Source organism: Oncorhynchus mykiss, chromosome 12 (genome assembly GCF_057628025.1).
Source record: "Oncorhynchus mykiss isolate SJ-2025 chromosome 12, ASM5762802v1, whole genome shotgun sequence".
Taxonomy (NCBI): Eukaryota; Metazoa; Chordata; class Actinopteri; order Salmoniformes; family Salmonidae; genus Oncorhynchus; species Oncorhynchus mykiss.
In genome coordinates this window covers 73,013,328-73,036,565 of record NC_143033.1, presented here as the reverse complement: position 1 = coordinate 73,036,565, position 23,238 = coordinate 73,013,328, and the positions used below count along the sequence as shown (strand labels likewise).

At 43.4% G+C, this 23,238-nt stretch overlaps 2 protein-coding genes and 1 long non-coding RNA gene across 3 annotated transcripts; 2 read left to right on the top strand and 1 right to left on the bottom strand.

Moving 5' to 3' along the window:
• Window positions 1-730: 730 nt before the first annotated feature.
• Window positions 731-3,961, top strand: LOC110538164 (telethonin). The gene is made up of 2 exons (XM_021624798.3): window positions 731-1,327; window positions 1,670-3,961. The coding sequence occupies exons 1-2, from the start codon at window positions 1,179-1,181 to the stop codon at window positions 2,058-2,060; spliced, it is 540 nt and encodes a 179-aa protein (XP_021480473.3). The 5' UTR covers window positions 731-1,178; the 3' UTR covers window positions 2,061-3,961.
• Window positions 3,962-5,247: 1,286 nt separating this feature from the next.
• On the top strand, window positions 5,248-22,394 carry LOC149979368 (uncharacterized). The gene is made up of 3 exons (XR_016485238.1): window positions 5,248-5,865; window positions 21,086-21,194; window positions 22,089-22,394. It is a non-coding gene; the product is annotated as an uncharacterized LOC149979368 (long non-coding RNA).
• LOC149979369 (proline-rich protein 29-like) lies at window positions 13,369-16,366 on the bottom strand. The gene is made up of 6 exons (XM_090191530.1): window positions 16,286-16,366; window positions 15,746-15,836; window positions 14,901-15,013; window positions 14,102-14,259; window positions 13,914-13,984; window positions 13,369-13,400 (listed from the first exon to the last, which is right to left on the bottom strand). The coding sequence occupies exons 1-6, from the start codon at window positions 16,364-16,366 to the stop codon at window positions 13,369-13,371; spliced, it is 546 nt and encodes a 181-aa protein (XP_090047656.1).
• Window positions 22,395-23,238: the final 844 nt, after the last annotated feature.

Sequence of the window (23,238 nt, the reverse complement as noted above, 5' to 3'; positions counted from 1 at the left end):
TGTCATTTGTGTGGTGGACCATTCTTGATACACACGGGAAACTGTGTGAAAAACAGCGTGAAAAGCTAAGCAGTGTCGCAGTTCTTGACACAAACCGGTGCACCTGTCACCTACTACCATACCCCGTTCAAAGGTGCTTACATTCACCCTCTGACTGGCACATACACAGTCAATGTCTCAAGGTTTAAAAATCCTTCTTTAACCTGTCCCCCCCCCACCCTTCATCTACACTGATTGAAGTGGATTGAACAGGTGACTTCAATAAGGGATCATAGCTTTCATCTGGATTCACCTGGTCAGTCTGTGTCATGGAAAGAGTTCTTCATGTTGTGTATGCTCAATCTATGTATTCTCTCTTGGGGCAATAGAGTTTCCCCTCAGCACCCATCATTATTAGCATGAGCTGATCTCTTTCCACATTAGTGTTCTGCCACTGGTTGCTATATGTACATCAAGACCTGAGCTCTATTCAGATGCCAGCTCTCAAAAGTCCCCCCCTGTGTGCCCGTGTGTGTTTACATGTCTCTGAACACTGGGTCTGATGGTGCTCTTATGAGGGAATCGTTCTACTTCGTTTGATAACCAGATGTCCCTCAATTTAGCATGTTAGGTCGAGGTGATTATAGAGGGGATTGGGGGTATAATTTGGGTATCAGGGGATTCTGAGTACAATTACCGGTAACCCACCCACTCCCATTTCTTTACCGCACTCTCTTTCTCTCTCCCCCAGTCACCTCCCTCTCTCTTTCTCTCTCCCCCAGCCACCTCCCTCTCTCTTTCTCAACAGCTGCCCTGAGTGAGTCAGTTCTAATTCCCGGGACAAAGTCAGAGACGGGCCGCTCTTGGTGTCAGGTGTCAGCACACACCAGCTGTGGAGTGACAACATGGCTTAGAAATAGCACCAGGGCTTCTATAAAGGAGATAGACGGGCATGGTCCCAGACACAAACATCAGAGACCACCAGACCATCACCATCACCACAGAGGCAAGAGAGAGGAGAGAGCTGCCTGAACCGTCACAGATTACCTTGGCTAGCAACTACAGACAGACAGATAGTCCCAGAGAGAAGAACACCGAACACAGAGATACCAAGACAGACAGAGAGAGGAGTCTGAGAAACTAACAGAGGTGATAAATCCGAGATAAGGACAGAACTTCACCCACACGGAACCGTGATAATGCAGGTGTGTACTGTTATTGAGAAGCGTGCTGGGGCCGTGGTGGGGGCTGAGCTGGCCTGCAGCGTACGGGAGGAGAACCAGGCTCAGAGGGAGAGCTACAAAGCCGACTGGAACAGCGTTAACATGAAGACCCGGGCCATGGACAGGTGAGACCCAGCCTTTGGACAAACTGTATTCATTTCTTCTGGTAGATGTAACTTATTGAACAACATTAAGTAATTTCTTCTTCTATAAAATCGTCGATATCAATAAAGCTAGACGTCCTCCTATATTACCTTGTGAGTCATCATACTCAAGACTAGACTACTGTATCATTTATCTTAGTTATAATAACTGTCAGGCTAATCTATCAGCTGCCTGTAAAATGCAATGATTTTCATTTTGCTGGTAGGATTCTCAGCTTGATACTGAGAGAGATTCGAGTTTGAAAATCACTGAGCAATGTCCAACTGTTCATTCCTAACTGTGACGGTCTCATCTCTCCACAGGCAGACAATGAACATGAACGATGACTCTCGTCGGGAGACCTACACTCGTCGGTGGGAGGCTCGCTCTCTGGCCCAGGCCTGTCCCTCAGGGGTATACAGAGTGGGCACCGTGGAGAGGGGTGTGAGGGAGCACCAGCTCCTGCCCAAGAGGAACACCCTGCCCCTGCCCATCTTCACCCCTGCACAGCTGGGCATCCGGCTGGGCCGCGGAGCACCACACACCCAGGAGGACCTCCGTCCCTTCCCCGTCCCCGACGGTGCCTGCCCTGGCAAGAGGGCCGTAGTCGAGATCACACAGGACCTGCCCCCCGCCAAGCCACTCAGGATGGAGTTCGCCAAGGCGCCCAAAGCACTGGGCCGCTCCGTGTCACAGGAGGTCCAGAGAGGGTGAAGGAAGAGGAGAGGAAGAGGAAGATTGGATGTTAGGGAGAAAGGTTCCTTGTGGGGCTCAGCCCATCAGATAACAGCATGGAGGGATGTATATAGATTTATTCCTAGTGACATGTATTCCATCCCTATTCCCTAGTAGAGCCGTCACACAGTGCATACCTTTCCTGTTTCATTACTGTAGGTATTGCATGTCCAATGTCGCACTGTTTGTTATACAAGGTATTATTCGCTTAGAGATCTGATGGCATCTTTTGATTGACAGAAAGGCAGACAAATGCTCTGTTCTTTCAGCTGTGCCATCAACTAATCTCCCTGCTGACTGGAAAAGACCAGACTGTCCTTGTCACATCTACACACTGAATGAACTGCCCCTGTCCCCCTGCCTGGCTAAAGCCAGCTGTGGATAAGCCACACAGCATAGTATGGCATTCTGACCGCATTGTATGCAGTGGTACATTCTACCCCACTTGTCATGTTATGGCAATGACACCTCACAGTATTGAGACAGCAGGACGTTTGATATGCTCAACCAAAGTGTGTATGAGGATGTATTTATGGATGCGTTCATGTGGAATGACCACGCACAGATGAGGGAGGTGAAGGAAGGGAAATATGAAGATATCAAAGACGCTTCAAAAGGGACAGAGTGGGAGAGAGCAAAAAATAATTGGAACTGTATAGAGGAAATTAACAAGAAAGTGGGCAGGGAGGGAGGGGTGGGCTCAACATACCTTGGCATCCATCCCTCTTCTTTTGTAAGAATGGAGAGCTGGTGAGCCTCCAGACCTTCAGAAGTCCTTGACACACTAATCCTGGGTGAGAGGACAGAACGGTACAACACGATCCCACACTGGGAACCCAGACAAAGGAGCCCCCTGGGCACAGACGTCGATTCAACATCTATTCCACGTCGGTTCAATGTCATTTCATTGAAATGATGTAGGAAACAACGTTGATTCAACCAGTGTGTGCCCAGTGGGAGGTGTGTGTGAGCTGACAATTCATGACTCAAGTCATTGATATAGACTGACTACCTGTATGATCAAGACTTATTGTCTATATTTTAACAAAGTGTAATTTGACCGTGTATGAGCTGATCGGCCCACCTAGCTGTGTGTTAATGTTGACATCTGATGTATCTGGTAGAGTTAGTGAACAGATCATACAGAATGATGTGTCTCTACTGTCATTGAGGAAAGTGGGGTAAGTTGAGCCATTTCTTACATTCAGCATCACTCTGTCAAGGGAAATATAGTATTCTTTCTAACAAAGATATCTACATGTATTTCAGGATGTTGTGTATCCCTGGAAATAAACAGAATTCATGTAAACATTATAGTTTTGAAAGCATAGTTTGTCTCTTGGCACAACTTAGTTGAGCTGGGGGCCGGGTAAGTTAAGTTAAGCCGTCTACAAATGTCTGTACTGAATGAAATATTACCACTACCTGTTTCCCAAATACAATTCAACACCATCATAATCACTTTTTTGTCTTGTAATAATTTTAAGCATCTTTTAACACTTGCCATTGGCTCAATTTACCCCATTGGCCATTGGCTCAATTTACCCCATTGGCCATTGGCTCAATTTACCCCAAGGCAAACATTTTGACAATATCAGCCCAGACAGTTACAAGGATGCACTTTCATGCTAGGTTTAGGACCTCTTGTTGAAGCTTATACAGACCCCACATTATGTATAGAACAATCTTTCACAGACTCCATGAAATGATGGCCTCTTCCTAAATATTTAGTCAAATGATTAATTTTGTGTATGGTTTCCAAGAAACAGCTAACCCCTTTGGCTCAACTTATCCCCCTCTCCACTATCTGTTTTCATGTGTTGTGTTAATGTTTTTAGAATTATTTTTGTATAATAAAATCTGAAGTGCTTTTCACTTTTCTTCTGTGTGTTGACCTGTCATAATAAAAAAGGTTGAGTACAACCATCACAAAGACCACACACACACACACACACACACACACACACACACACACACACACACACACACACACACACACACACACACACACACACACACACACACACACACACACAGAGAGTAAATGGGGAGTGGTGATGATAGATGAATCCACTGATTATCAGCTGTAAACAAAATGGCTGACTCATGATCCTGCACCTACTGGCTTCAGTTCAGGCTGCAACAGCTGTACTGGGTTAGACAATTCAACATACAGCTTTATTAGTGGGGTAGAATAAACATGGTCAAGCTCTGGACTAAGGAGAGTACAGATGTAAGCTCTTCATTTTAGCAAGTTTTTTACAGCAGGAAACTAGTCCTGCAGTAACAAGAAATGTGAATTATTATGTTGATTATAATTAATGAACATTTTTGTAGTGGCTTCTATATTTTTTCGCAAGGAAAATCAAGTCTGAAATTTCAAAGTGGAAATTAAAAACTTCAGAAGATTTCTCAAACTTCAAATACACTACAAGTTTTACATTTCCTGAAAGTTCCACTGCAACAGGGTGATACAATTGGTGCCTAACATCTTACCGTAAAGATGGAAACTTGTAGACTGACTGAGCTGGACATCTCTCATCTCTTTCTCTTGACTTTTTCCACATTTTTGTTAAGTTACAGCCTCATAATAAAATGTATTAAATTGTTTCCCCCCCTCATCAATCTACACACAATACCCCATAATGAAAAGCAAGAACATGTTTTTAGAAATATTTTAGAAATATTACATTTACATTACATAAGTATTAAGACCCTTTATTCAGTACTTTGTTGAAGCCCCTTTGGCAGTGATTACAGCCTTGAGTCTTCTTGAGTATGATGTTACAAGCTTAGCATACCTGCATTCAGAGACTTGTCCCGAAGTCATTCCTGCATTGTCTTGGCTGTGTGCTTAGAGCCGTTGTACTGTTGGAAGGTGAACCTTCGCCCCAGTCTGAGGTCCTGAGCGCTCTGGAGCAGGTTTTCATCACGGATCTCTCTGTACTTTGCTCCGTTTATCTTTCCCTCGATCCTGACTAGTCTCCCAGTCCCTGCCGCTGAAAAACACCCTCACAGCATGATGCTGCCACCACCATGCTTCACCGTAGGGAGGGTGCCAGGTTTCCTCCAGACGTGACGCTTGGCATTCAGGCCAAAGAGTTCAATTTTGGTTTCATCAGACTGGAGAATCTTGTTTCTCATGGTCTGAGAGTCCTTTAGATATCTTTTGGCAAACTTCAAGTGGGCTGTCATGTGCCTTTTACTGAGGAGTGGCTTCCGTCTGGCCACTCTACCATAAAGGCCTGATTGGTGGAGTGCTGCAGAGATGGTTGTCCTTCTAGAAGGTTCTCCCATCTCCACAGAGGAACTCTCTAGCTCTGTCAGAGTGACCATCGGGTTCTTGGTCACCTCCCTGACTAAGGCCCTTCTCCCCCGATTGCTCAGTTTGGCCGGGTGGCCAGCTAGGAAGAGTCTTGGTGGCTCTAAACTTCTTCTATTTAAGAATGATGGAGGCCACTGTCTTCCTGAGGACCTTTAATGCTGCAGAAACTTTTTGGTAACATTCCCCAGATCTGTGCCTCAACATAATCCTGTCTCGGAGCTTTACGGACAATTCCTTCGACCTCATGGCTTGGTTTTTGCTCTAACATGCACTGTCAACTGTGGGACCTTATATAGACAGGTGTGTGCTTTTCCAAATCATGTCCAATCAATGGAATATACTACAGGTGGACTCCAATCAAGTTGTAGAAACATCTCAAGGATGCTCAATGGAAACAGGATGCACCTGAGCTCAATTTCAAGTCTCATAGCAACGGGTCTGAATACTTATGTAAAGAAGGTATTTCTGTTTTTTATTTGTCCCTGTCATCTCTCTTTATTGTGTTTCCCCCAGTAGGCTAATATCTCTACCGGCTCTCTGCCCAGGACACACTGTTCCAGTCTCGACCCACAAACTGTGACCTCTCTACTACTTTCTCTCCCCTGTCCCTTCATGTTTACTCTCCTTCCAACTCACAATTTCTCCAACTGAGATTGTTCATTTTCTCCCACTTCCCTTTCTTTTGGTCTTTCTCTCCATCTGTCCCTCTCTCTATCCTTTTTTTCAGCCCACCCCTTGTCTCTCTGTTATGGGGTCTAGTATGGCTCTGTGTAGGGGTCTAGGTATTATTAGCAGGGTAAACATTGCTATCACTGGAGAGACAGAGCCAGAGAGACAGCCGTATCTGCCTGTTCTTCTCCTCTGAGCTCTTAATCCCTCACTTTTTAATCAGAGCTTTGGTTCATCTGTTCTGCTTCCTTTCCCCCATATCTAGAATATTACCCCCCTCTACCACCCCCCTAAACCCTATCTGCCACAGCCACACCCCAAACAGGCCGAGACAGAATCCACCATAGACGCTGCCAAGTCATGAAACTCCCCTCCAGTAGCCAAGGAATGTCAGTTGACACGGAGAGTGAAGTTCATGTGGAAAATCTCTACACAACACAGACTCCCCCAAGTCTCAGTCCATCAGATAGCCCTCATCCCATGTCTCCTACTCCATCCAGTAAGTGTACATGCATTCTAGCACAGATATCAATATTGTGTAACTCTAGCTTGATTGAATTGATCCATCCATCCATTTTGTGAATTACCAGTATGTGCTGTATCGTCTGCCATTTCAAGACCGACCCCACATTTCCTTGTATTTTTCATCACCTTCAGGGTCCATGGAGTCAGTTTGCTTTTGATCTCCTGCCTTCTAACCCCCCTGTGGACTCATCACATTACATTTAAACCCCCAGGGGGTCATGGGAGGTCATACCGTGGTGAAGTACTGTAGAATGAAGAGTCACTGTGAACGCCTGTCCAAACATGTGTTCTATTCTCTTCTGACCTATCAATAGGCTCTCAAAAGCACTTATGTCACACCCTGATCTATTTCACCTGTCTTGTGCTTGTCTCCACCCCCATTTGTCCCTAATATCTCCTGTGTATTTACTGTGTACCTGCATTTTCTTTTTGACTTTTGCCAGTTCGTCTTGTCCAGTCATGTCCTACCAGTGTTTTTTCCCCCAATTTTTGAGTTTCCATAGTTGCTGTTTTCTAGTCCTCCCGGTTTTTCCAACATCTTCGGACTACTAAACAGCTATTGATTTAGAACAATGGAGGTACCACAAGTCGAAAAGAAAACAGGAGCTGCCTCCAATATTGCAGCACCATTTCAACTTCATCCTCTAATCCCCTATCCTCTAATATAGTGACAACTAACATATACCAAAAAAACAATTTAGTTCAATCAACGTAAGCTAAATATGATGTGGCTGTCCATGTTACTGATTTCTGTGTGTGCATGCAAGTAGAAAAACACATGTTGACTGACCCTACATGTAGAGAAACGCCAATGCCACCCTCCTCTTTCATGTTGCCTAAATAGTCTGACTGTCATACAGTACACACTTTTAGTTTTTATTGTCATAGGCTACCTGTCTAAAATGCTTGCTTCCTAGCCTAACTTCCTTTCATTGACAACGATGCGCCAGGCCATCTAGTTAACATTAGCATACTACATCTAGCTACATGTTGAACTTCCATCCTCTCAGGCCAGGGGCACAATGTATGAATTTATGGTTGGATCAGAATCGCCATTATAATGATTGGCCAGTATGGAGAATTAAGTAAAACCACAAGTCCAAATTCCTATCTCCATCCATAGCTGATATAGGAAAGGCTGATTTTAGCTAGCTAGCTAAACACCGGAGGACATTGACATAGAGAGAAGCAACAAATCAAGTTTTTTTTCTGTCAATGACATTTGGTTTCTGATGTGATGTGATTGGTGTGATGCCAAATCCAAACTGGCTTCCCTTGACACTTTTTGGGGGGTGAGTCAGAACCATCTTTTTCTTCTTCTTTGGTATCAAGGTATTTGCACATTTTGTTTGTGCATGCCGCCACTTACTGTGTGTTCAATCGCGTTCCATTTGTGATACAAAAATAAAAAGGAAGGGGAAAAAAGAGAAAATTGCACCACCAACCAACCCTACACATACAGTGCCTTGCGAAAGTATTCGGCCCCCTTGAACTTTGCGACCTTTTGACGCATTTCAGGCTTCAAACATAAAGATGTAAAACTGTATTTTTTGTGAAGAATCAACAACAAGTGGGACACAATCATGAAGTGGAACGACATTTATTGGATATTTCAAACTTTTTTAACAAATCAAAAACTGAAAAATTGGGCGTGCAAAATTATTCAGCCCCCTTAAGTTAATACTTTGTAGCGCCACCTTTTGCTGCGATTACAGCTGTAAGTTGCTTGGGGTATGTCTCTATCAGTTTGCACATCGAGAGACTGAAATATTTTCCCATTCCTCCTTGCAAAACAGCTCGAGCTCAGTGAGGTTGGATGGAGAGCATTTGTGAACAGCAGTTTTCAGTTCTTTCCACAGATTCTCGATTGGATTCAGGTCTGGACTTTGACTTGGCCATTCTAACACCTGGATATGTTTATTTTTGAACCATTCCATTGTAGATTTTGCTTTATGTTTTGGATCATTGTCTTGTTGGAAGACAAATCTCCATCCCAGTCTCAGGTCTTTTGCAGACTCCATCAGGTTTTCTTCCAGAATGGTTCTGTATTTGGCTCCATCCATCTTCCCATCAATTTTAACCATCTTCCCTGTCCCTGCTGAAGAAAAGCAGGCCCAAACCATGATGCTGCCACCACCATGTTTGACAGTGGGGATGGTGTGTTCAGCTGTGTTGCTTTTACGCCAAACATAACGTATTGCATTGTTGCCAAAAAGTTAAATTTTGGTTTCATCTGACCAGAGCACCTTCTTCCACATGTTTGGTGTGTCTCCCAGGTGGCTTGTGGCAAACTTTAAACAACACTTTTTATGGATATCTTTAAGAAATGGCTTTCTTCTTGCCACTCTTCCATAAAGGCCAGATTTGTGCAATATACGACTGATTGTTGTCCTATGGACAGAGTCTCCCACCTCAGCTGTAGATCTCTGCAGTTCATCCAGAGTGATCATGGGCCTCTTGGCTGCATCTCTGATCAGTCTTCTCCTTGTATGAGCTGAAAGTTTAGAGGGACGGCCAGGTCTTGGTAGATTTGCAGTGGTCTGATACTCCTTCCATTTCAATATTATCACTTGCACAGTGCTCCTTGGGATGTTTAAAGCTTGGGAAATCTTTTTGTATCCAAATCCGGCTTTAAACTTCTTCACAACAGTATCTCGGACCTGCCTGGTGTGTTCCTTGTTCTTCATGATGCTCTCTGCGCTTTTAACGGACCTCTGAGACTATCACAGTGCAGGTGCATTTATACGGAGACTTGATTACACGCAGGTGGATTGTATTTATCATCATTAGTCATTTAGGTCAACATTGGATCATTCAGAGATCCTCACTGAACTTCTGGAGAGAGTTTGCTGCACTGAAAGTAAAGGGGTCTGAATAATTTTGCACGCCCAATTTTTCAGTTTTTGATTTGTTAAAAAAGTTTGAAATATCCAATAAATGTCGTTCCACTTCATGATTGTGTCCCACTTGTTGTTGATTCTTCACAAAAAAATACAGTTTTATATCTTTATGTTTGAAGCCTGAAATGTCGCAAAGTTCAAGGGGGCCGAATACTTTCGCAAGGCACTGTATACCACTATTTCATACAAGTTAAAAACCTCAGAACATCTTATAACTCTTCTGCAGTAAAATCTCATACACCCAGGTACTTCCCTGCAGCTGCCACCTACACTCATTAAAAACCCACTGCCCCGTTCCACTTCTTTGACCCGATCTGCTCCTGAACCATACCAACAGCCTGGGAGGACTGGACACCACCACTCAACACCCCCTGTAACTCTTCTGACGTCAGATCTCGTATACCCAAATACTTCTCTGCAGCTGCCACCACAACATCTATTTTCTGTGATTTACTTCCCTCACCCTTGACCCATCCTCCTCTACTTTCTTCACTGCCACAGCATACGACACCTTCTGCACTACTCTGATTCTGGCCACTTCAACTGGCCTCTATCGCACCGGACACTTTCGATCCCCAGCACTGATCTTTACCCAAGTTGCATGACACTGAGAACCTGCTCCCTCTGGTCAGAAGAAACACAAACAAATATCGCAAGTCCATTACATATTACCTTCACTGATTCAACTGCACCCAACTCCTTTCTCAATCACCCTGAAACCACAAATGGAACCGTCAAAATGCAAGGATCCACTTTCTCCAAAAATGTCACTCCTACTGGACCAGATTCTTCTTTATCTATTGATGCCAGGCTCGGGTTCCGAGCTCTTCACCACACCTTCCACCTCACTTAACTCGCCCTCATTCACTTCCATTTTACCTCCAGAACTCGGGTCTGGCTCATGGCTCACTCTGTTTGCACTTGACACCAAGCTTCTTCGAAACCCCATGTCCATGTTTAGCGCCATCTTCCTCAGATTCAAATTCAACATCTGCTTTCCTCATTCTCTTCAACCTCTTCATCCTCTTTCTCCGCCTTCATTCCTCCTCAGAAACTCACCTTTATGTCTCCCTGTTCCAAAATTCCTGGTCCATGATTCCTCCTACAACGGTTTACAAATATATGTTATCAATGTTGCCTCTGTTGCATCAGGAAAGCTGAGCTCGCTCAGTTTAGACCAACGCTGATTGGCTATTATTATTATTTTTAAATATCAAGGGAGGCAAAATGCTCTCTAGCTTCCCTTGCTATGGGCAACAGCCATGTCATACTCTTTTTGAACAAACAGCATCAGATTGATGAGCTACACATACTTGAGATAAAGGGTCTCTGTTTTGTTTGCTCTCTCCACTGAGAAATAGTTTTTATTTAACTAGGCAAGTCGGTTAAGAACAAATTCTTATTTACAATGACGGCCTAGTGGGTTAACTGCCTTGTCCAGGGGCAAAATGACTATTTAGGGGCAAAATGATTATTTACCTTGTCAGCTCGGGGATTCGATCTAGCAACCTTTCAGTTACTAGCCCAACACTCTAACCACTAGGCTATCTGCTGCCCCAAAACTCAGTCTCTTGCTAATGTTTTCTTGTTACATTTTTGGGGGAAGCACAGGGGCCCTCTCAGATTTGTCCTGTTTAATAAAAAATGTATAATTTGTTGTTCATTTTGCTGTTGTTTCTCTGTGCCACCTAGCAATTTTATGAAGTTTGCTTTAGCGAGCCCAGATAGTTATGAGGTTGGGAGATTAGGAACCTAACTACCAAAAAGGCAATTCAGGCTATCAAGTTAGAGTAGCTAGCTTGTCTAACTGTCTCAGCTGGCATGCCGATTGGTAAACCTTAGAAAAGCAAGCAATAACGAAATGTGCTGAATAAATCACATTTCTTTCCAGATTTTAGTAGAGATGCAGAGAACCATATTTTGTTTCTTTAAAAAGAATAACAACTCAACTGGATGATACAGACAGCTCAAGGAGTATGCTTGGATATGCAGAAAAATATACAGATTTTTTACATACACTAAATATACAGAAGTATGTGGACACCCCTTCAAATTAGTGGATTCTGCTATTTCAGCCACACCCATTGCAATCTCCATATTCAAACATTGGCAGTAGAATGCCACCTTTCCAACAAGTCAGTATGCAAATGTCAGCCCTGCTAGAGCTACCCCGGTCAATTGTAAGTGCTGGTATTTTGAAGTGGAAATATCTAGGAGCAACAACGGCTCAGCCACAGAACGGGACCACTGAGGGTGGAGGGGGGAGCTGGGGCTGGGAATAGCCAAATGAGCTGAGAGCTGACATGGTCATGGTACTGAAGCGTGTAGAGCGTAGAAATTGTCTGTCCTTGGTTGCAACACTAACTACCGAGTTCCAAACTGCCTCTGGAAGCAACGTCAGCACAAGAACTGTTCATTGAGAGCTTCACGAAATGGGTTTCCATGGCCGAGCAGCCGCACACAAGCCTAAGATCACCACACGCAATGCCAAGCGTTTGCTGGAGTGGTGTAAAGCTCGCCGCCATTCCTGTTTCAGCATGACAATGCCCCCGTGCACGAAGCGAGGTCCGTACAGAAATGGTTTGTCGAGATCGGTGTGGAAGAATTTGACTGGCATGCACAGAGCCCTGACCTCAACCCCACTGAACACCTTTGGAATGAATTGGAATGCGGACTGCGAGACAGGCCTAATCGCCCAACATCAGTGCCCGGCCTCACTAATGCTCTCGTGGCTGAATGGAAGCAAGTCCCTGCAGCAATGTTCCAACATCCAGTAGAAAGCCTTCCCAGAAGAGTGGAGGCTGATATAGAAGCAAAGGGGGGACCAACGTCATATTAATGCTCATGATTTTGGAATGAGATGTTCAACGAGCAGATGTCCACATACTTTTAGTCATGTAGTGTATATATGAACTTGTCAGATACTCACTGAAATAACAAGTGACATGCTGATAGACATGCCAGTAGACATGGATATAAACGAGCGGCTTGACATTTATTGTCATGAATCTTGCCCTGGAGGCAAAACTGAGCGATTTCCGCTAGATGAGCCAGTTGCAAAGTAAAAATTGGCAATATCATAAACATGTACGATATGAATACAAAAATTTGTTTTTTGGTCTTATTTTAAGATTAGGGTTAGGCATTAGGGTCAGCAGTGTGGTTATTGTTAAGGTTCGGGTTAGAGTTAAAATCTGATTTTACGACTTTGCGGCTGTGTTAGCTAGTGACCTATCTGCAGCGCTGCCTCCAGGTCAAGATTCATGACAATAAATGCCAACCTGCTGCGAACCAGCTCACATGCTCATAGAAATAAATGCACCCTCTGACTTTGTCATGACAAAGATGATGCTGCCTCCTGCTGGGTGTTTTATGTAATTGATGTAGGAATAAGGCCCAAAACTGCTATAATATTGGATAAAATATGCCATTTAGCAGACATATATCCAAACCGACTTACAGTCAGACCCTTTATGTATGGATGGTGTCAGGATCCAAACCCACAGCCCTAGTGTTAAAAGTGCCATGCTCCACCAACTGAGCTACAGTACGAGTCTGGAAGTGAGCTTAAAAACATTGAACAATGCTGAACGATGACGATCTTGGCCTTTTCTTTACTTGAAATAACATGTAAAGGAACAACAATCTAAAAAGACCCACGTTAAAAAGGTGTAAAAAAAAACAAACAGAAATGCGGTGAACATTCTACGACTTCTGCAAGATACACAAACATGATGTCATGAATATCTACTATAAAGAACAAAACTGCCCGTGCCTCTGAAATGTATTTCTGTTTACTACGAGTTTAGAAGGACTCTATCTTATAAGGCTAATGATGAATGGATGCTGTAGATTTCTGCTCTTGATGTCACGGTCTTCTCTCCGTAGCCTCATAGTAATCTACACATTCACGAGACGAAGAGAGACATGGAAAGCCTCTGATGAACACGTTCTTCACAAGTGTTTAGTATAATCAGCCTCATTATAACTCACAGTATCACAATCACCAGCACTGTCAGCACCCTCATCAGCATCATTATGATCCTCCACCAACCAGCATCACAGAACTCTCACATCATCTAACAGAGGGTGCTAATGGGATGTTAGATCCATAGAATTAGGAATTAGTAGTAGTAGTAATTTAATAAGACATCTATGGTTAGATCCTACATGTTAGAAGAGTGTTACGCGGCCCCTTACGTGCCCAATAAGGGCTTTGAGACTTCCCATCCCCCAGAACAACGTTCTGTATGTACAGTACCACAAATTATTGAGTCATTCTATTTCTATGGTAACTCCCTCCCATTGTTTTATCTGGTGTTCTGCTATGGACACCCATGTGTTAACGTTAGTGCTGCGATATGTGTTATACAGACATACAGCAGAGATGTACAGAGTGTTCCAGTTGTGTACCTGTTGCTGGAGGGACGTCAGCCCCCACAGTCCTGGTAGCGCTGGGTGGGGGAGGAGGTGGGACCGCCCTCCTGGATGACATCACACATACATATCATTGTTATCTCTGGCCCACATTGTTTCACAACATCAGTCTATGTACGTGTGGGTTCAGTAGGGGTTATGAATGGGGTTGTGTTGGGATTCACCTGATGGTGTCTCTGTGTGGGTAGGGTGCTAGCTCTAGGGGTTCAGCAGTGTTGTGGTAGACCAGGCTAGGGTGAGGCTGGGGTGGAGGCAACCAGGTTGGGTAGGCCAGGTAGGCCGGGGTAGTCTGGTAATGATACACCTCTGGATCCTCCTCCTCCTGCAGTATGTAACCCTTATTTAACTAGGCAAGTCAGTTAAGAACAAATTCTTATTTACAATCACGGCCTACCCCAGCCAAACCCTCCCCTAACCTGGACGACGCTGAGCCAATTGTGCGCCGCCCTATGGGACTTCCGATCATGGCCGGTTGTGATACAGCCCGGGATCAAACCAGGGTTTGACGCATCTAGCACTGAGATGCTGTGCCTTAGAGCGCTGCACCACTCGGGAGCTGTAAAATCCCTTGGGGACAGCTGGCCTGGAGGGGAGGATAAAAACAGCCTATTCAGAGACAGCATGTGTCAAATGGCACCATATTCCCTAGTAGTTCACTATATAGTGAAAAGGGTGCCATTTGGGGCTCATCCTCACTCTCACTCTCAGACTCCAAAAATAACTTTTAGGTGCATTAACTAATGTGAGGAGCCACTCTGACCTCGGTCTGTTTACTTTTCCAGATTGTCATATCAGATTAAGTATGTCTCTACCTACTGAAACACATGTTTTCAGATTAATAATGTAAGATGAGTGTGCTGCACACAGACAGGCTGGATGATAAGTTGGCACATGTGACTAACAGTAAATGTACTTCAGGGGTGGAGGGTGGGGTTGGGGCTGGGAATAGCCAAATGACTGAACCTCAGAGGTAGACGGAGGGTGGTGCTGGTGCTGGTAATAGCCAAATGATCTGAGGGCTGATATGGTGACCTGGTGCATCTGGGCATTCTGGATCATCATCAGCTCCACCAGGTCTGAAGAATAGCAGAGAGCAACGTTATACACACACACACACACACACACACACACACACACACACACACACACACACACACACACACACACACACACACACACACACACCTGCATGGAAGCTAAATTCTTCTACATGCCTGTAGTGCTGTCTTTTATCCTTTAAGTGACAATCAACCCATTTCAACCTGCATAGTGTCCAATCACAAGTTAAAAATCAGATCTACCATCCTAAATGTTTTATCACCTCCATTCCTCAATCTCTGTCTGACATCCTTCCAACAATAGGAAAACACAGATTTTGCCCGCTGGCTGCTTGACAGGGTACTCTGGCGACAGCCTGATGCAACATTTAGCAAAATGACACTACATTATACAACGCGGTCAAAACGAGAGAATTCCGAACTACTCATTGAATAATATCAGAAATAATGCCAATACTGTAATGACCCTCAATATAAGTGAGTTGAAAGTAAGAGGAGCAGAAAGGTCTGTCAGAGCAAACAATCACTGCCCTGGCCTGAGCGACCAACAGACAGACAATGATGAGGCTAGAGGTGGAGAAGGAGTGCCGTAAAGAACATGACTGTAATTATAGATGGTTGAGCTCTGGCCCTTAGGTCCAACTGGCACCTGCAGTGACATTCACAAACACAGAAATCAATCCACACAGATAACGAGTGAGGCGGGCTCTGTCTGAAAAGGGATCTTGACAGCCTGCCTGCCATACACACCCTGCTTGACATGTGCTGGCCCGGTGGAAGGAGTGGGAGATGACGTGGCAGCAGGGAGCTGTTGTAGGATGGTGGTGGGCTGCTGGGAAGCCTGGGAAGGAGACACGAGACTGTAATGAGGATCTCTTCCTGGAGGCATATAGCCAGGGAGAATATCTATCTCCCATATCTAATACTGCCATGGATGAACTACTGTTGAGAGGCAGGCAATATCAGCCCACTCACTCAACACAGTTAACAGTAGCAATGCATGATAAAACATCCAATTAAAAACGATAAAAGTAGTGAGCCTGAGATATGCATCAAGAAGATAGGACTCATCAAGCTATTAAGACAATACTCAAATCACAGCTGTTGTAGGCTAAAGATGCCTCCCTTGATGATGCTGAGAGTGATGTCAATGGCATGTAGAGAGCCACCTTTCTCTGTAAATGAGTGTGGGTGTTCAATATCACATAGAATTACAGCTTCTATGATATGCCAAGTATACAGGTCAACTGGATTTTTTGCTATATAAAAATCCATGTTGGCCACACTTACAGGCTGTTGATTTATCTTCACATTCTGTGCGTCCCGGTTCCACTGCTGAAACTGTGGGTAAGTATCATCTGTCCATGCCATTGAGTTTCATATGTCGGTAAAAATAGAGCTGTAAACAGTAACTGAAGATACACCTTGTTTTGATCCAACCCAGGCTTGGAGTATACACACTAGTTGGGCTGCCAAGGCGTCAAAAGCGCAAACAACAATAGCGAGAAATATGCGCAGGTTGTTGAGCACATATAAGCTGGTGCATCACTCACTGTAATGATTATGCTGCTATGAGATATTTAAACTAGGACTAATTAGTCAGTCTCTCTATCGCATGTATTTTCTTACCATTTAGGCCTATCTGGTGTAACTGACTTTTTAAAAGTTTCTAAAAGAGCAAATGAGGTGGTCACACTTGAATTGATTTTGATTTTGACAGTTGTGGCACAAAGGTAGCCTTCTTCCATGCAGCTAAGTGAGTGAATTCCTAAAAGTAGCCTATAATTGGGATTTCCCGCCCCTAGACAATGAGCCTGGCAAGTCCATATGGTCACATGCATCAACGTTGACGGAAGGGGCTGGGAACAGGTGGGCTGCCGCCACGTAGGTCTCTCACTCTAAATTGAGTGGGCTAAGTATTGGACACCTGGGATAGGCCTGGACCAGCTCGCTTTCACTTCACAGACCACTAATTACTGCTTCCATTTGACTAGTTTTTCACTCCGACTCCTGCTATCTCCGCTCTCCTCCTCAGTGTCTCTCTCTCCACTCCTTCCCTTCTCCTATATGCTGTCACTGTCTCCCACGCGGATCCCATCCGCCCCCCCACCGCAGCATTTCAAACGGTGTAATTAATCAATGTGTGCGCCATCTCAGAATGATCGCCTCTATTTTTAAAAAGCCCAGTCACCAGGGCCATTTCTAGCATTTTTGGGGCCCTATGTGAGATGTGATTGTGGGGCCCCACTACCTCGTGGACAAACCATTTTAGTGGCCCCGCTCTTGGCAGAGGAGAGGAATAATCGCAGCTTTAAATTGAATATCCTCCAATTCTCCAAAAATGTGCCATGAGGCATAAAGAAATTCTTGCCGTTCTACAGATTTTGTCATGGGATGGAGAGAAAATGTTGCCATTTTAAAGCTAATTTCCTGTAATTCTGAGTGATAGAGACTAATAAAATCAACGGGGGCCCCCTGTAGGTCAGGGTCCCTGGACACCAGGGTTGGGCTCAATTCAAATTGAAGGAAGTCACTACACATTTGAAATAAATAGCTTCTACTTTGAGTTTATTGAGAAGTTGTGGGAATAAATCTATATTTTTAGATTATTGAATTGTGATTTTAGTTTACTTCCTAAATTGACTGCTGGGCATGTGTCTTGTGATTCGGGCCATGACTACTACAAGGTTAACATCGCTAGAAACATACCTAGCAATCTATAAAACATTAGCTGACATGGGCTAACTGGGTGACTGTCAACGACTGACATAGAGTAAAACTGTTAATGGGTCGTTCTATAAACTCGAGGTACCAGTGAGCATTTCTTGTAGTGGACAAGTGTTTGGAGCTGTTACAAAGTCATTAATAACAATTCCCTTCTTTTTTCAAGTGACCACGTTAAGATATAAATGGGGAACATAGATACATTCAATAGAATTAAATGAGTTGAATGAAAACCGATGTTTAAAACCCTTTCTCATGCTTGGAGTCTTTACAGATTTGGAGAAAATCAGGTGATATTAAAAAAAAAAAAACATTGACATTGATCCTGTGAAATTCCTGGATATTGCTGTCAGACTCTTTTTTTTGTATGGATGTCTCAACAGTGTACTGTAACCTTTTAGCATTTCGTATCTCCCTATCTTATGGTGTGAAAACAGTTTTATGGACACACATATTCAAAATAATGTATGTGATTGCAAAATTCATGCTTCAAACAGAAATAGTATCTTTAATATGATTAATAAAACAAAAATAGACACTGTCCTTAATGAGGTTCTTTAATAATTATGCATAATAGTTTTTTAATGTGCTTTTGCAGCCTGGTCTCATAGACTAGACGTAATCTAGTAAATGTAAATCCAGGACACTCAAATTAGTATGATACACTACACGGCCAAAAGTACGTGGACACTCCTTGAAATTAGTGGATTCAGCTATTTCAGCCACACCCGTCGCTGACAGGTGTATAAAATCTCGCACACAGCCATGTATTTGTAACTGTAATTGCTGTTAACTATAAGTGCTGTTATTGTGAAGTGGAAACGTCTAGTTTGCAACACTCACTACCAAGTTACAAACTGCCTCTGGAAGCAACATCAGCACAAGAACTGTTCATCGGGAGCTTCATGAAGTGGGTTTCCATGGCCGAGCAGCCACACACAAGCCTAAGATCACCATGTGCAATGCCAAACGTTAGCTGAAGCAGTGTAAAGCTCGCTACCATTGGACTCCAGAGCAGTGGAAACACATTCTGTGGAGTGATGAATAACGCTTCACCATCTGGCAGTCCGACGGACAAATCTGGATGTGGCAGATGCCAGGAGAACGCTACCTGCTCCCATGCATAGTGCCAACTGTAAAGTTTGGTGAAAGAGGATTAATGGTCTGGGGCTGTTTTTCAAGGTTCAGGCTAGGCCCCTTAGTTCCAGTGAAGGGAAATATTAACGCTACAGCATACAATGACATTCTAGACAATTCTGTGCTTCCAACTTTGTGGCAACAGTTTGAGGGAAGCCCTTTCTTGTTTCAGCATGACAATGCTCCCGTTTACAAAGCAAGGTCCATGCAGGTTTGTCGAGATTGGTGTGAAATAACATGACTGGCCTGCATAGGGCCCTGACCTCAACCCCATCAAACACCTTTGGGATGAATTGAAACGCTGACTGCGAGCCAGGACTAATCGCCCAACATTGCCTGACCTCACTAATGGTCTTGTGGCTGAATGGAAGCAAGTCCCCGCAGCAATGTTCCAACATCTAGTGGAAAACCTTCCCAGAAGAGGGGCTGTTATAGCAGAAAAATGGGGGACCAATTCTATATTAATACCCATTATTTTGGAACGAGAAGTTCCATGTAGTGTATTACATTACGTTTGGTATGGTTATGTGGCGGTGGATGGGTAGGCGTATAACACAAATGTCTCGCAACCCAAAGGTAGCGAGTTCAAATCTCATCATGGACAAATGTATAACATATTATACGTTTTGCAAATTCATAACATATGATACGAATTGTAATTCGTAACATATACTAAATGGGTTGTCTTGGATTTACGTACAGAATAATACGAAATGCTCTGAGACCAGGTTTGCGTTTGATTTCTGAATGACATCAAGTGATAAAGAGCTCATGTGATACTGCACTCAATTAAAAAAAAAGCCAAAGTGAATGAATTAATATTGATCTGGAGGATTGACAGAACATTTTGGTGTCTATGTTGTTAGACGTTCAAGGTAATTTGCCTATTTCATTGACAACATTAAAGCAAGATTCCTGAGGTAAGATTAAGGTCTATGTACATTTTGATCCTTGTTTTCTAATGAGTAATGGGGAGCATGAGAAAAATAGCATGTAATTTGTTTTTGCATATGAAATCCAAAAAATGACTTGATAATTCATTGATAAAATGTGGGTGGGGTTAAATATGGAATACCTGGTCAAGTGCACGGCCAACACTTCCTGCTCTTTCAAAGTTGGAAGTCACCCTTCTGAATCCATTCTATGAATCTATGAATTAATTGATTAATAGCTGCTCATACTATGCAACAGTGCCAAGATAAGGTAAGGTCAATTTCTGCATAAGATTTAGTGTGTATTAACTTATTAATGAACTGCTGTTACTGTTAATGGTTCGCTGACTGATATATCCAAGTTACTTAACTAACCATTGCTAATCTTATTAAATTATGGCAGACAGAGCAGAGCCCCAGCTGTTTTGAGCCCCCACTGTTGAGCAATTTAAAAAATATTTTTATTGGTTGTATATTGGTTGCATGTGTTTCACTCTAGCTCAGTGCTTTCTGTGGTGGTGGGGCAGCCAGCGGAAAAATACGAAGAGTAGGGGTTGGTAATGTTCTCTAGTTTTGCTGTGATTGGCTCAGTGTTCTGTCACTCATGGGGACACATACCTCACCTCAAAATCTACGGAGAGAGCTCGGAAATTCAAGCCCATTGGGTGCTGCCATAGATTTACATTAGAAGTGCCCATCCAAGAAGGCTCAAGGTCATTGGCCACAGATAAAATGACGTCGAATGACATTATACCTACCATAGCTTTGATTGGACTGATCATGTCAAGATCATACATTCAAAATCTTATCTAGTAAGCTAGACAAGCAGTCATCATCATGATCCAAGTCGATATTCTACTGGCAAATCCTTTTCAATCCTTGTCATACGAAGAAACATTATAGATAAAAACGTATCAGTGCTCATCCTTCATTGCACATAAACATTACACAACATGTTGGAAATCGCAAAATCAACAATGAGTGGTTTGGAAGGAATCAGTGGCTAACTGCAAGCATAGAAAAGCAATCATTAGGCTGCTATTCAGTGGAGAGGGTGTGTGGTCCAAGTCTGGGTTTGTCTCTTTTCCAAGCTTAAAAAGATAAACATTCACATGCAACACCATGGACTAGAAAAGGTTGAATACATTGGCCATGCTATCAATCCAGCAGGACTTTTGCTGCGTTCAAGACAACTGGGAGCTAGGCAAAAAATGACCTCCGAGTGGGAAAATACATTTTGAACGGTCATCCGACCTGAAGATCACTGACTTCATGATTCAACCTTGTTTTTTTTCAGAGTTCCCAGTCTTCTTGAAAGCACCATATGCCAGACTTTGATGACAAAGATTGTTGACAGGAAAGACCGCCGCACCACCTTCCTGCTCAAGTGAGCACAGCACAACAAGGTGAGTCCAAAAATGTATTGTATGCTGCTGCATAAATGATGTAATATGCCAGGGAGATAGGTATACTGTAGCTAAGAAAGTAATACTAAGTGTATGTTGTGTAGTAAGCTATTAGAAGCCCATGTGCCTCACCCTAATAATTTGGTCCCTTTCCCCCTCATAACTTAGCCTACTGTTCTGACTTGGCGGTAGCCCGTGTAGACTATAGCCTGTTTTAGAGACATGCAATCATTGAATATTGTGAAAGCTTTCATTGTCTGCTTATGTGCCCACTTTATTTATCTTGGTGTACAGTGAGAATACTGTAAGAACAGCTCGTGTTAGGAATTCTGTTGCTGTACATTTCAATAGTGCTGAACAAATAGTTATATTGACTACGACTATCTTAGCTCACTCATTAATGTCTTAATCGAAATTATGGATTGCTTCTTATCCACTCATGGTTCCCTTATGCCATAGTTTGTACGTCTCAACTGTCAGTAGAAACCACATTTGCATAAGCAAGTCAGCCATATCAGCTATGTTTTTTAAAAGGCAGCAAATGAGGCTGAATGACCTGCCTGACAAGGATCAGCTGATAGCCAGGTGTAGCAGTGGTAAGGATTCACTCCAGGGTGCTGAAAAGAAAGCTCTGCTGTTGGGACAGCTTTATCCAGGCCCTAACAATTTGTGGGCACCGTTTGTCACAGTTATAGTGAAATGAATGTATTGTTTAGTGTTGAGTTGTGTTGTGTAGTGTAGTGGCTTTGCTTACATGCATCTAAAAAACATTTTGTGAGTTTGCCCCACAAAGATTTGCATGCTGAAATTGCTACTGGTTAGTGGTTGCACATCTAACTAGCTGGAATAGTAGTGAATTGTAGACATGTAAATATACCCTTTCACTGTTTACAGCAGGTCTCCAGTTCACTGTTTACAGCAGGTCTCCAGCTACCCAGACCAGCCTGATCAGCCTGATAGGGTGCTGTGTGTGTGTCCCGTTTACACCAGTGAAAAGCTGTGTGTGTATAGCAATGGAATGAAACATCCAACCAATGCCTCAAGTGTCGTACTGTATGTCCACCATACACCTGAAGGGTTGTGGGGTCCTGTCCAGAAACAACCCCTAGCCCCTAGTGGATATCTGATAGAATTGGACAGGTTTAAGCCATACCGCCAACATTCCACAAAGCATATCAGAGGGTAAGATGGAGCTCTCACCATGTCACCACCCATCAATCCCTCTCAGATGTCCACAAGTGTCTAGACTCAGTAGGGGCTAGGGGCTAGGGGTTGTTTCTGGACAGGCCATGGGTATTAGGGTTGCTCAGTCAGCCAGGCACTGTAAAAAAGGTATAGCTGTCAAATACTTGCTTCCTCTGTCCTCAGGTGCATTTCCTTGATTCGTTGCATCCTCTCACCTCGTCTCCTACTCAAAAACTATTGGATGAAAAGGTCAGAGGTCCCTCCCCTTTCACCTTCTTATCTAATGGGTTTTGAGAAGGAGGCGAGGAGAGAGGATGTGAGGAATGAAGGAAATGCAATTGAGATTCTCCCCTTGTTTCCTCCATTCCTCACCTCCCTCTCAAAGCACATTGGGGGAGTGGAGGACAGGTTCCTCCCCTCAGGCTCTAATGCACAGAGGCAAGGAATGGAGGAAACAAGGACAGAGGAAGCAAGAATATGATGTATAGATTTCACACACACACGCACGCACACACACACACACACACACACACACACACACACACAAACACACACACATACACACACACTGCTAGAAGAGTTTTACAGATTATAATGATTTCATTATTGGTTATTATTATTATCAATTATTTTGTTGATATAACCCATTGTATTATATTATTGTATTCAATTATTATATAAACTAATAAAAAATATATGGAGAGGCTGTTGTTTATCTTTTTCATTCTTCTGGAAGGTTCAGCATGGCTATAAATGATAGAGAATCTTACTAAAGCAAGTGGCATTTTAAAATGACTTGTAGATGTGTTGTTGTTGCTAGGAGTTACGGTCTCATTGTGCCTATCTAGACTCTTATTCC

Excerpts from the sequence above, each read along its gene's own strand:
- LOC149979369 (XM_090191530.1), bottom strand. The coding sequence starts at position 16,366 with ATGGCATGGACAGATGATACTTACCCACAGTTTCAGCAGTGGAACCGG. Across the intron at positions 15,837-16,285 it reads TGAAGATAAATCAACAGCCT|GCTTCCCAGCAGCCCACCAC; the intron begins GTAAGTGTGGCC and ends TCTCCTTCCCAG. Across the intron at positions 15,014-15,745 it reads GCCAGCACATGTCAAGCAGG|ACCTGGTGGAGCTGATGATG; the intron begins GTGTGTATGGCA and ends GCTATTCTTCAG.
- LOC110538164 (XM_021624798.3), top strand. The coding sequence starts at position 1,179 with ATGCAGGTGTGTACTGTTATTGAGAAGCGTGCTGGGGCCGTGGTGGGG. Across the intron at positions 1,328-1,669 it reads AAGACCCGGGCCATGGACAG|GCAGACAATGAACATGAACG; the intron begins GTGAGACCCAGC and ends ATCTCTCCACAG.